Source organism: Falco biarmicus, chromosome 13 (assembly GCF_023638135.1).
Source record: "Falco biarmicus isolate bFalBia1 chromosome 13, bFalBia1.pri, whole genome shotgun sequence".
Classification (NCBI taxonomy): domain Eukaryota; kingdom Metazoa; phylum Chordata; class Aves; order Falconiformes; family Falconidae; genus Falco; species Falco biarmicus.
The window spans coordinates 11,890,402-11,904,804 of NC_079300.1; the positions used below are offsets into that span (position 1 = coordinate 11,890,402).

General features: G+C 38.0%; 1 protein-coding gene across 8 annotated transcripts in view; it reads right to left on the reverse strand.

Moving 5' to 3' along the window:
• Window positions 1–14,403, reverse strand: part of ARMC9 (armadillo repeat containing 9) — a 67,586-nt gene that overhangs the window by 22,101 nt on the left and 31,082 nt on the right. For 7 of the 8 annotated variants that reach the window (XM_056358708.1, XM_056358706.1, XM_056358705.1 and 4 more), the window contains 9 exons: window positions 13,387–13,498; window positions 12,405–12,497; window positions 11,051–11,141; window positions 10,037–10,160; window positions 7,999–8,138; window positions 7,120–7,196; window positions 5,053–5,127; window positions 3,999–4,089; window positions 2,688–2,746 (listed from right to left, as the gene is read on the reverse strand). In XM_056358708.1, the coding sequence (XP_056214683.1) occupies window positions 2,688–2,746; window positions 3,999–4,089; window positions 5,053–5,127; window positions 7,120–7,196; window positions 7,999–8,138; window positions 10,037–10,160; window positions 11,051–11,141; window positions 12,405–12,497; window positions 13,387–13,498 (862 nt within the window). The remainder of the gene's footprint in view (window positions 1–2,687; window positions 2,747–3,998; window positions 4,090–5,052; window positions 5,128–7,119; window positions 7,197–7,998; window positions 8,139–10,036; window positions 10,161–11,050; window positions 11,142–12,404; window positions 12,498–13,386; window positions 13,499–14,403) is intronic. The other variant, XM_056358707.1, reaches the window with a different exon arrangement.

The following is a 14,403-nucleotide window of genomic DNA, read 5'->3' on the forward strand; positions in this document are numbered from 1 at the left end:
ATAAATACTGGTATTGAGTGGATCAGCAACACTATAATATCAGTAAGCAGCCTGAATGCATGCCACTAAATTGGCAATATATGAACATATTCTGAAATACATTCAGTTCGTAGTAGTTTAAAAGTTACATAAAGGCAAGATTCTGATAAAGTTTTCCAAAACTTTGTTGCCAGATCACAACATCAGATGTTATCACAGAACCCCAAAGAACAATAACTCACTGCATTTCCAAAATACAAGAGGGCTCCAAGCACTGAGGCAGTGAGTCAACAGATCTTTGCTTATTTAACAACATAACATCATGCATTTCGTGTAGCATTTTGCTGCCATGCTGTTTGCAAACTATTCTAAACCAAGAGACTAAGAAACCAGGCATCCTTGAAGCAGGACAGAATTATAGTTGCCACCAGCAATAAAGATTTAGAACATGCCACAATTAATGTTACACTAGAAAGAGTTTTACAATTGGCTTAATGAGACTTTGTCTTTTTAATGCAACGGCAAAGCTAACGAAAAACAAATTGGACACTTCTCCGTTTCAAAACACTAGTTATTTTTGATTCACGGAAGAAGCGACAGAAGTCTGTTTTAACCACATGATGGTTCAGTGGTAAAAATGCCTTTCAAAATTATTTGACCTAAAGCCTTGGCTGGGATTGTGAGCAGCAACAACTTGTCTAGGGGGTATGACTGAATAGGAGAATTCACCTTCCTTTCATTCCCAAGAGCAGGTAAAGTAACAGAAGTGCTCAACACTATCATGCAATTCAATGCCACACCTTTCACGAAGGAGCTCCTTATCTCTGTGCTTTCCCAACAGAACACAGTATCCTTCAAAAAAGTATTCTAGAGTTCAAGCGAAAGTATCACCACCTTGGATTCTCACGATACACCTAGGACACCCAAACCCTTGGAACACCAGTTTAAGGGTGTTAAGCAGCATAATAAAGGGAAGTTATAATGATTATTATAATGATATTATAATATAACGCAGAAAGCATATCTTGCACACCAAAGCGTTGATTTCAGATGGGAGCAGTGGAAAGATTACTGAAAACTCACTTCAGGGCTGCAGGAGGTGAAACAATTACAATAATCTTAATCCTATTAGAAAAAAAACAGTTTACTCCCTTGCAACAAAAGGGGGAGAGCCAATTGTTAAATTAAACTTCCTTGTAGCTCTAAACTTAGTTTCCACATAGCCCTAAATTTAGGCAGTCACAAGGGTAATTAGTTCACATGTTCACCACCTATTGTGCCACAACACAGAAACAAGCTAAATAATGCAACTGGTGCAAAACTACCCTGGATGCTGCCAGGCAAAGGGTGGATCCTGCAAATGCTGCACCCGACAGCAGCTGAGCGAGCACTACACCTGTTACAACTGGGATATTTACATTTTTCTCTGCTTTCAAAACATAAAAGGCTCAATGAGCACTTGAAAATGCATTAAGTCACCCTGCAGTAACAAGGCAAGTTTTAGACTGTAGCTTGGTTATCACTGTTCACTAGCATTAATGTGCAACAACCTAGTAGATCATGGATGCAACTGACTTGGTAAGTTTTGTGTCTTATTCTTTGTTGGTTCAGGACCAAAACTTATGTTTTGTCTAAAATCTTGGGTTTTGGTAAATATGTTCTCCAGTAATATTTCTAATACAAGAACGTTGAACATTTTGCAGAGATCATTAGCTCTCCAAGTCACTGACTTCTTCAGGAAAAATACATTACATAAATGTAGGTGTACATACACATCCACTTAAGTATGTTCAAACACTGTTCCAAAGACATCTACTGTAGCTGTTCTTTTAAATTTCTCACAAAAGACTTCTCAATAAAAGAAAAACGCTATGTGGTAGATTTTTCAGATAAAACTCCCATGTTATTCCCTACAAAGTGTATTTTCAAACCCTTTGCATGCACTTATGGTGGCGTAGCAATGACAACATGACCAGTGTAGACTGGGTTGAACATTTCCCTCACGTAATTTACACCTTGCTTTGCTTGTTAATTTAGGTGACCGAATATACTGTGCTGTCTACACCTGGGATCCCATTACTCTATGAAGACAGCTTCTTAAAAGATGCTGAAGTATTGGTATAAAATGCATTTATTAGCAGAGCTGTAAATACACAGCTAACAAGTTTATATTTACTATGATATAGTTTCTCATGCTTACTTTCTCTCTTTTCTTTCTTTTTAATTTGTAATTACTGTTTTCCTTCATTACATACAATGTATTAAATATGTTTCAAAGTTTCTAAACAGCAAAAGAAGTCACACCCTGAACAGAAAATACCTTAAGAAAAAGTGACAACCTGTTTATAAACTATTCTAGTAATATATGCGTTAATTTGCTTCCTTTATTTTTAATTGCTGAAATGGGTCTGCTTGAAAGCAAGATTTCTACTGTTGCAGAATCTCCTAATCTCTTTACTTATTTCAAGCCATAATCCCTTAGTTATCACAGAGGTGGTGACTTGCCAGAATAAAAGAGTAGGACTTCAAATGAAGAAAAGGTAATTGAAACAGATCCAATTTTCTTGTTAATGCAAGAATAATTAAATAAAAGTAAAAACCAAAACCAAAACCTGCCAAAAAACAAAGTCTGGTTTATTGACACAAGTACTTTCTGTCTAGAAGGTTAAGGATTTTTCCAAAAGGTGCCAGAAGGCCTTTATACTTACGTCCACATCCTCCTCTTCCTCTTCATCGTCAGATATAATACTATCATTTAATGGCTCTTCTAGAAAGAATGGAGTATTGTACAAGTTAACAGAATATCTAGTTATTGCCCCTCTTTTGAAAAGTAAGATTTAGCTTGCTTGTCACACAGACATCCCATTGTTCAAGACACCTATTGGAATTATTTGTTCCCATAAAGCATTCTAGAAGTCACTGAAATCAATTCATATTTGGGAAAATGGCAGAAACAGAAACACTCTGGAATAGTTCTTTTCTCATAAATTCCACTATGATGTCTCTCTGTATTCACTGACAAGACTTGAACTAAGTTTGTTCACTTGCAAGTTTGTCTATTTTTCAACTAATTTTTAATAAAAGACTCTACTTCTCCCTATAAACACTTCAAGATTATACTCTTTTATACATAGAATGTTTATTGTAACTAATTTCCTTAGAAAAAAAGCAGTCAGGCTTATGCTGGAAGTCTGTATGGTCAACTTTTACCCACCGATCAGGCAAAACATTTAGAAAATACCATCCACAGGTAGAAGAGGAGCAATTCTATAACCTTGGTTAACAGCTACTGCATAGTGGCAATAGGACTTAAATACTTTATTTGTTCTTTTTACAAGCCAGAACCATAAGAAAATGCTGTCTTCTGCTCTTTCCAAAAGCCAAAGCAAGCAGTCAAACTTGTATTTTTACTGTACAGAAAAAAATAATCAGAATTCACCTCCTTTTCATTATTTGCTTTCTCTTTCTCCAGCCCTCCCTTCAGCCACAGTAAGTATTCCACCTCCTCATACTTGTCGGTATTAACACAGCATCTACAACTCCTGGGACCCGTCAACATACTCTCCAGAAAGGATGGTCTCTGCCCCCTATTCAAGATAAGCCATTTCAGATAACAAAGCTACACTCCTCAACAGAGCAAGAGAGGAGCAGAGACAGACCTAGTCCCTAAATCCTACTTCACAAATTGTATCATCTGTTTATTTTTGCAGTTGACAGCAGTCTCTCATTACTATGAGGCTACTGGCATGAAGGAAACCAGTCAAGGTCATTCTATTTACAATCCCAAAACTTTGGAACTGAGACCTACTCAGCCTTTTATTTCTTCTTTATAATGGTAACACCAAATGAAATTTTAAAATAAATCTGACATTCAAATCCTGACATTCACTATTCACCCCCTCTCAGACCATCACACTATTGTTATTTGTTGAGAGGCTCAATGCCAAGTTAAAACATGAGCTTTCTTACGGCTTTTGTGAAAGATTTACAGCTCAGATAGCTGCATCTGTTCTTCTGACCTGAATTGAGCTGCTTGATAATAAATTCAATCTGCCGGATCATCTCTGCGTTTCTTTCCTTGATAAAGCAGCGCAGAATTTCTTCCATTCCCTGGATGTAGTGGAAAACATTGCTATATCAGTATTTCATGTGACCAAAGTGACAGAGTTTTGTTAGCTAAAATGTTATTTTTTTGGTAAGGAAAAACAGAGGCGGTGTGAAACAAACCACCGTGCCCAGCTCTAAGCACTCTATTTTATCCATATGATAAAGATGGATATATGCTGTCTAGAGGCTTCTAGGTTTAAATACAGAAGTATTCAAAATGAACGGCAAATTTTTACCATAGATCTGCTGCTTCTGCCTGATGAACTCAGCCCACAGTAGGACACAGAAAAGGCAAATTTGCATTCACAGAGACAACGGTGCAAGGTTCACAGAAGGAAAGCAAAAAGCAGGACCAACTCTGACCTTCTCCTAAACCCAGTTTCTCTCTTTGTGGCCCCTTATGGGCTTGATGTTGTGTCTTTAACCATTTAAGATGACTTCCAACTCTCTGTGCGGTAAAACATCTGATAACAATTATGTCTCCTTTCACAGGATATCAATTCCTAGTTCTGCTAAAACCTACCTCTTGCTGCCTTCCCCAGCTAACTATGTCTGTACCAGGCAGAAACAAAGGCAGCAAGAGGAACTCATCCTCTTAGGGGCTATTAACTGTGCAGAATGAGTTAAATAAGGGGAAGAAGTAGCAGGTCAGATTAAAGCATCTCACGGGCCACATCCAGTTTACAAAATGCTAGATTGACAACTGTTCTAAAATAACACATTTAATCTACAATTTAGACAGAATCCTTCACACTGCTGGGGCTCCACTTCTGGGAAAAGGCCAAATATGGCAAAAGTGGTTGAGACATGCATTCACACCTGCCTGAATATCAAAAGGTGGGGGGCGTCTTGTGGATTCCCTTCTCAGAACGCCATGGCTCCTACCTCACAACCCCTCAACCTGTGTGCATGCCATCTTTGGCATATGCATTAACCTTTGTGCTATGCAAAGCAGTACTTTATTACCATTGCTCTAGCTTCTTCTCGGATAGAAGGGATGTCAAGAATGCTGTACAGTGCTCCGTTCACGTATGGTTGTATCTAAGAGGAAGAAATAATCATACCACATAAGAAACACTCTTACATTCACTCCAGCTGACTATAACCCAAATTTAAGGGTGAAGGTGCAGAACAACTATTTTCAGAGAGTTTAATCAGGCTAGCCTGCACTTGCAAAAATTCCCACTCGGGAAGCAGTGAAGTTTTAGGATGCAAATATACTGTGATATGGTTGATCTAAATCAGTACTGCTGCTTGCCAACTTCCCCCTCACCCCTTTTGAAGATGCATACTTGCAAAGTGACTGAGCCCTAAAAAAAAAAAAAAAAAGAAGAAGAAGAAGAAGAAGAAGAAAGAGAGAAGCAGAAAAAGGTTAGTTTCTGACAAACACTACTGGCAGTACAAAAACGAGGACAAAGAACAGGGACAAGACTGCGTCAGCATAAACTCAAGACAGGCTTTAAGCGTTTTAGCTTTAGGCAGGATGATAAAAGCTGTAGCAGCTTCAAACATCCTCTCACTCTGCTGCCTGTTACTCTCCTCAGCAGAGGCAAAAAACCAGCCAAGCATTAAGGCTCTGTATTATGACTACTGAAAGCAACCTCTGCCCAACAGGTTTTATCAGCACTTACGTGACCCTTTGTATTGGCAAGTTATATGTCTATACCCTTGGAAAAATGAACAATGAGCTAGGCTGGGAGCCAGGGAAGCAAGGAAAGATAAGGGACTGGGATTTGCACAAGGATTCCACAGCTTCTCAGAAAGCTCTTCTGGCACCCAACAGCACGGCCTTCTACCTTCAACTTTGATAACAAAACTTCTGTCAGCTGCACTGGTGCAAACTAGGTTGTAAGAATGCATCCTCAGGGAAATTTCAAGGTCATTCTAGAGCACAGACTTCAACAATATGATAGCATTTTCTAAGTACTCCAGTCTAGGGACCAGGATGTTATTTTGTATTACTATTTATTGTATTAAACTTTCATCATTCATAAAAACAAAGCTAGTGAAAGAGTCCAATAAAGTATACCAAGTTTCATCTTAACCAAAATAGTGCTAGTAAAGAACCGATCTACATCTTCTAATGAATTCATAAAATGTGGACTAAACACTTCATTGAAATTTCTTCTCTATTTTCAGTTTAAATTATAAACACCCCCCCTTGATGATACAATCATTGTATGTAAACGTAAGAAACCAGAGTTTATATTTCATTTTTACTAGAAGTCACCTAACACCTTGTGCAATCATCACGAATCACCCTACCCTAGTAAAAATTCTGCCTCTCCCCGATTTGCCTGTATTTTCTTCCGCCTTGAATTTCACTGCAAGTTTAAAGAAGTCATCCTCTGCAGAGACAGCTGAAGCAACACTTTGTACAGCACACAGTGGAAACCAGTGATGTGCTGAAAAGTATTAGGTAGAAATAACTAATAGTTTTTACATTTTCCTCTGATGTAGTTTAATTTAGCATCTAAGATGCAAGTTTGTCTGGAGACAGACAAGAAACGAACCACAAAATGGTTAAGTGGCAGGTTAAATGAAGTGGCAGATAAAAAGATACTGGGGCTTGATTGTCACAACTGTACTGCTTTCTTATAATATTCCTTAAAACTACAAGCAAATTTTCTTCTTTGCACCTGAGGTTTTGCATAATGTGTTTGCACCACACACTGTTCATCTCATGAACTAGTTAAGTTTGAGATGATTTGGTGTGAGATGACATCTCAACAGCATCAGAAACTGCAATTAGGCAGCACATGGATTGCATTATAACTATGCAACTAAAAGAGTTTCATTCTTAGCTGTCAACATATGTTAAAGACATAACTATGTCTAGAAAGACCAGTGCCCAATTGAGTAAAATTTACATAATTGTGAATTTTAGGAAAATGTCACGCTGCTTAATTAAATGAGGGTCTAATACGGAAACAAAGCCAATTTACTTTTTTGAAATTCTTACTTTGTTGCTTTTTTTAATCTTTAATTTTTCTTTCTACCTTTTCATTAACCCAAAGTTTGCTGTACAAATACCTCATGATTCTCGTGGCCGAGGAGATCAGAGAGAACTTTGAGCACATGGTTTGCGATCCTCGCACACATTTTCTTCCCTGCAAAAGTAGAAAACCTAAATATGCTTGAAAAAATACATCAGAACAGAGCAAGATTCTTAGTCCTTAAAACCAGTACTAAATATAATTTACAATACAGCACTATTACTCCTTGTTCCTGCCAAATACTGCTCAGCGTAACTGAGCTGAAATCAGTGGAGTTACTCTGGATTTATACAGCTGTAATCTGGGACAGGACGTAACACAAAGGGATTTTAAGAAGGCATTATTTTGCTTATGGCAAGCAGTTGATTTTTCACCCTTACCTTACTTTCCTTTTTAAAGGGAAACATACTTTAAGCCCCTTTTAAGTCTCTTGGTCATAGACAGGACCTTATTTTCTTGGGCAGACTCTCTACATAGTAGAAGTGAAGCATGCAAGCGTTTCACTCCACGAGGTGAAGATTAAGCTCCTTGCCATTACTCAACTCAGTTCTGACTTTCTTTTATACGAACAAATCTCTTGCTCAGGTATAAAGGGTCCTTTGAAAAGTGGCCTGGAATGCAAGAATGCCAGTCCTCACATATGGATATGAAAAAAAGAATAAAATCTTAGAGGGTTCAGTTGATTAACTGCTTTCTTAATTCTTTAGATTTTGGTGAAGCTAACTCTTCATAGTTTGGGATTCTTGGGAAAGAGATCTGCTCAAAAGCACTGATTGTAACACTCAAATGTCTCTGGTCATATGAGTCCCTGCTAATTATAGTCACTTGAAAGAATTCAGGTATATCAGAAAAAAAAGATTCACAGTCTTCCCTATCCATTTCTTGGAATAAGGTTGTAATTCAAAATGCAAGACACCTGCACGCCGCAGACAGAGATTCATGAGCAAGGCAACAGAATACTCCAGTGTGTAATCAGACAGGCAATCTGTATCTGTTAGAATATCAACCAGCCAGTAAATGAGCCCATCTTTGATCATTGTCGACTGCAGTGCACGCCTAAGATTGAAAAACAAAAAGCCCACAAAAATCAGACCACAACATAAAGAGCTTTCAAATACATTTATAGCCAATATAAGCACATTAAAACCATACTTCATCTACCTGCTACACACTAGCCTGCCAATAAAAAACCCCAAACCACCCATTTTGGCACAATCAATTAAACTAAGGAATTAACAAAGCCTGAAGAAATGGAAGATGCATATTCCTATAGGGTTAGAGGAGTAGTTTTTCTGGGTGGGTTGTGTTTTGTTGTTTTGTTTTGGGTTTTGTTTGTAAGTTTCTTCACTGTTTTTTAAGGCTCTTAACTCCACCTTAAAATGCATTTTCAATTGTCTTAAAATTGGTAAGAAAACCCAGCTACACACAACAGACCCATAAAACAAATTCGTTACTACTTCTGCCATAGGTAGCCATAGCACTTTTGTACTGTTGATTTGACAGATGGGATTTTTTGCCTAAATCTAATTGCTCTTTTCTCTAGAGATTCTTCAATCACGTATTCTTTTAATTCAACCTGTAGTTGCCCTTGAAAAGTATACTAAATAAAGTGCCAGGTGGTCAACCATGATCTCCTACAACAGAAATTCCTTGCTTTACAATACAAAAAAGTAGTATATAGTGGTAGAAAAGTCTTTACTGCAGAACATAATTTTTAATCACATTATTTTCAATAGGCAGTTAAGTCTAAATTAAAAAGATCAAAGCAGCTATTTTCCTGGTCTTAGTACTTGGGATTTGGATTACTCCTGAAAGCTCGGATGCTTTCTCAGTCCTGGATCTTGCAGCAGGTCTGTGGCTTGGACTGAGCAAAACAGGGGAGCATCCAATCACACGTTTTTTAAAAGAAGTCCCTCATGTCAAGTATCTGCAATTAACTTTCTATAAGATAAACTGTTATATTTTAGAAAGTAAAACACTTTCAAATTTTCAGTAGTTTAGTGCCTATGCCCCAAAATTCAAACTAATTTGTACTACTTATAACTGCTATAATAGAAAAATCCTTTCCTCTAAGACTAGTTTAGGATTTCAAGCAGTAGGCTATGAAGATTTATTCTCTTTCATCTCAAATATGTATAAGGTATCATGTCAGGAAGCAGTACAGAATTTTACCCAAAGCACATTTACATGTGCTTCATCCAGACAAGTTCTAAATGAGGCAAATCCAAAAGCAGCCCTCACTCTTCAACAAGCCCTCACAAACAAAAACCACAACCCCCAACACTTGCGGTCTTAATTTAGAAGAAACATGAATGAAAATAACAAGAGTAAATACATCCATCTACCTCCTTCCATTCAGTTAATTATTCAGGGCTGAATATTCCTCCTGAGTACTGTGAAAACAGAGTTCCTAGATCATATTTGTTTGATAAATGACAGCAACATCACACCCTTTACTGCTTTTGCATGATATTTCTTTTGTGGTGGGTATTTGAATCAGATTGCTAATATAAGAAACAAGACAGCCCATGCATAGACAGCTCCAGGAAAGAGGATCAACAGGATAAGGATGAAATCCCTGAAAAATGTTTGCAGAAAGGGTAATGAAAACCTTACGCTTTGGAATGTAATGCAACTATTTTCTATGTAGGATCTTCAGAACTTTCTACATTAAGGTTTTTACTTTGTTCAGTTAAGGAATACGTATAAAACATACAAGGCTATGGCAGGAGATGTACATTTACTTGAGCCTTGACAGTTGGTAGGTAGTCAGGTTAATTCAGTCAGTAAAACTGAGTTCTCCTCCATAATAAATGACACTGCTTTCATCAGTCATCAGAGGTTCTGATGATTGTTAGGGGAAAATCAAGCACTCTTCTTTCCTCCCTGAACAGAGCCTAACTAGCCTGTACTTCCTGTCCTGCTGTCACCACTGTGTGCTGCACTTTCATCACCTGAGGCTGAATTTCTGCAAAGCCCCCAGAACATTCTCCCATGTAAGGGAATCCTTGTCTTCAGCTTTCAGTCTCTCCTCCAGCATTTGCAGCAACGTTGGGTTCTGAGAAAGGTAGACACGACCTGGTGCAAAAAGTGATGAAAGAACAGATGATGAGATATCAGCTTATGACAGAAAAGCTCCCTCTCCTTGGAAAAGTAAGGAGGATTGACCTCAATTTCTTCTTGACAAGCCACAATCTTGTGCCAAGACCCAAATGAACCTGTACAAATGAGTTGTCTAGCAGAACAGTTGCATTCAATCCAGCCACTTGGGGCATTAGAGGCCCACACTTGCCAAGTCAGTACCACACAGAATCCACTGTTCTTCTTTCAGTACATGCTTTCTGATCTATCACAGTTTTGTACACTCTAAGAAAAGGAGAGACATGTGCAAAGAGCTTGGGAAAGTTAGGTGCCCCACTGCTATTAACCTTAAATGGGTTTTCAATTCCTAGCAATAATTAGCTCCTCTAGTAGCACCAAACCAAGGGGTAATTTGGGACAGGCACAGATACAAAGCTGCACATATATGCAACCAGTTAGCAGTGATGCACAAAGGTTTATTCAGGTGAGGACCAGGAAGATACAAAAGCAGCTGTACTCACTACCGTTGCACAGCCCAGTAGCCGGTCTGCCTACAGGACCATTAATTAACAGGGACTTTTCTTCCCTTTTTTTTTTTTTAGCTGTCATGAAGAGACTGAAGAGTATTAAAGGCTGCATCTTGGTAAGCTCCCACATAAACTACAGATCATCAAAAGTCAAAAATGTTGAATATGCAGTGTCAAAATGAAGACTTTCCAGACACCGAGAACCTATTTCGAATGCATGTAGCAGAAGACAGTGAGTCCCTATAGAAAAAGGGTGCAAATAAAGCTCTAAATTTCCATATGCAGTGACATGCAATTGTGAAGTGCCTATAAGCCAGCATTATATGAAAATGTTATCTTTTTTATCCATGAATCGTTTACCTTCTGCCATTGAAGCAAAAGCATTGATGAGCCTTGCCATATACTGTCTGACTACCTCACTCTTAGAATGTAGTAATATGAGGACAGTTTTCTGCAAAAGAAAGCAAACATTAATAACACTCACCAGAGGAGGAAAAAACAAAGTTAGTCTTCTATAATGTTTTAAAAGCTTCATTAAATTTTCCACAGCAAACAAAATTTGAATGCATATTGATATCTTAAATAATGTCAATATGATTTTAAATCTCCAGTTTCATTTTTATTGGCAGGGGTATGAGGGAGAAATGGAAAAATTAACAAATAAGCACATTACAGCTCCTTGGTTCAATTTGTTAAAACACCATTAAGCTCCACAATGTAGGGTGTGAATTACAACGAACTAATACAGTTATCAGTTAAAACTGGTATCTAAAATTAATATTTAGTCAGCGATAAAAAAAGTCTTAGTTTTGTTGATGAACTTAAATGCAGTAATGTTACCTGAATAGGAATGCTTCTGTTTGACAACTAAGACTGTGAGAAAGCAGCTCAGTAACTTACCAAGAACACCGCATTGCAAACTATTTCTAATGTGTTTTACTTCAGGCATTACTTATACATTACTTATAAATTTTATTCAGGCATTACTTCCCTCTTACAGAAATTTACAGGGAGAAAACCAGACCATTGATTTAATAATCCTTTAACTTTCCTAGTGATACAAGTTACTGTTGCAATGACAATGGGAGCCATAACATAACAAGTCAGTCCACTGCTTCAAACAACGGGGGAACTCAACTATGCACAAAATTCGCTATTACAAACTAAAAAGGTTGCACTTTTGTTAGCAATAGCATTGGATTATCAGTGACTTAACCTTTCAAAATCAACGCACCAGCAAATCCCCTTTCCAAAGAAAGGTAACAATCCTTTCCAAATTCATGGAAATCAGATATTCCATAGAGATACTGAGACTGAAGTCCTAATTTAGTTCTTATCCTAGATCAGTGAAATGGATTGAGTATTATCTAGGAGTACATTATCACTCAAAAAGAGACATAGCATCTGGTAAGCAAGAGCGAACTCCTAAGCAAGGGACTCAGCTTCTGCTCAACTCACAGGCATTAAGCACCAGGAGAGGTGACAAACTTCCACTTGTCTACAAGAACTGTATTTACAGTGAGAGCCCTTGTAATGCAAAGCTTTACCCATCAACATGTAAAGACTGGGATGCAGAAGTTAAACGTATTACATGGTTTTGGCACTACTACTTTCCCCCCGCTTCCAAAGAGCGATAAAATTTTCTGATCAGAACTTTATAGAATCAAATGAGCGATATCACATCGATGTTGGAAGAAAAACCTTTCCAGCTGACCTGACAGTTGCTGTGGCAGTCTAGGAGGTCATTACTGATGTAGGCTTGCAGCACAGTGTCTCTCTGTTCTCCAGGATATGATGTTGTCAAGCGCTAAAATAAATAACGATATAAATAAACCAGTCAAATAAATGTGAATTGATGACCACTAAAGATTTTAAATAGATGAGAAATCTCTTCTCACAGGGAGAAGGAATTCAACCTCAGTGATCTAAGGGAAAGAGATGAACTGGCCTGACCTCAGCTCAGCGATCCATTACAAAACTGCTGCTTGGGAGCTGTCATCACTTACCACTTCCATACAGGAAGGATACAGCATTACTTCCCATAAAGTTTAAAAGCCCCTCTAGTAGCTACAGATGTGGTGCTTTACTACATCCGAGACAGAGTACTGCGTTAGAAGAACCACTGGTCAGCCCCAGCGGATGTTTTTTTAATGTGAAAATGGACATTGAAGCTTGATCAGAATTCCACTATTATCATCTTTCACGTCTGTCACTGTGAACACACCAGCTTCCTTTTCAGCAGGAAAATGTAACTTCCTGTTGTCACCTTTAATTCTCCTGAAATATTACATGATCTGAGTCAACCAAAAGGTAGGGTCTCGTAGAATACCTTGATTATAAAGGAAAACTGGTGATTAGAGCCAGGTATTTCCTGGATACAGCAATATTTATATAATCTAAAACAGGGCAATACATGGAAAAAGGTACTGCCTAGAACAACAACAGCAATTTCTTTGAAAACATACCAGAAGTTACTTCCAGTGAAGATCCCAGGAATTCCTATCTGGCTTCCCTCAGATGAGGGGGACATTGCTACAAATAGGTATCTACTGCCTGGGCTTTCTTCATCATCTCAAGAGCCTTAGCAAGCTTCACTGACAAAGAGAGAACTTGTCTATAATGCTCGCAAAACAGATTTTAGTTCTGGATCTCTCCAGAAAGGACGTATTTATTTCTGCTGAGGCACTCTCTCTTACCCAGCGCAGAGCCTGCAGTAAGAAGGCCTTGAGACGATCATTCCCTGCAATCAAATCCTTCTTCAGCTTCTCATAATCCAAAGAGGGCAACAATGGCACATCCTGCAACTTCCTACAATGCAAACGGGAAAGACATTCATCAAAAATCTCCCTCCTTATTCAGTGCAGCTGATGTTACTGAGGCGAGAAGAGCCAAAACAGGAAGCCTGCTTCAGGAAAAGAGCTTCCACATTTTTACACCTTTGTTACTTTTATTACCATTACCATGTCAGAACAACAGACTTTGTAAACTTGCGCTTATTTGTTCGCCATTCATGCAGCTCGTTGACCATCACAACTTGCAGACACTAAACTGACAGCTAGCCAGGTGATGATCTCAGCTTTTTAGTGGCACAAACAGTCCAGCAATCCCCTTTTTTGCCTTGTGTGGACAAGGGCAAACAAGAGCAGCAGCTTGTGGCTTTTAGCACACAGTTATAAACAGACACAGTAACAAGCTGCAGCTCCAACTTCACCTCTAAACCCTCATCCACACAGAAATGACTTCTCCAAGGTAAAGGTGGTAGGCTGAATGAATTTTTACAGGCTGGACTATCCTGGCTTAACATAAGGCTTAATATAGGACCACTTTCCGTGAACCAGTACTATCTTGCTATTTTGAGTTTTAATAACGCAATAGAAGGTTCCCTCAACAAAATTATTTCCAGTCAATGCTTTAATATTTAAATATATTCCATTAAATGTTTTTTACTCTTATCTTCCTATCCTACTTTTCAAAACAAATTTTACGTTATACATATAATTGCTCCATTTAGTATCTTGTAAACAAGAGAAGGATCAAATCAGTGTCTTAAAAATTAAATAAAACTTTCACCTCAGATACACCATCTCTATTCAATCTTATAAGCCAAAATTTATTAAGTCAGTCACAAAAAAATTAAACTTGAAGCACCTAAAAATCTACGTTACTGATTCCCCCTTTTCCTGGATTTGTGAGAAGCAAACCAGTTACAATAA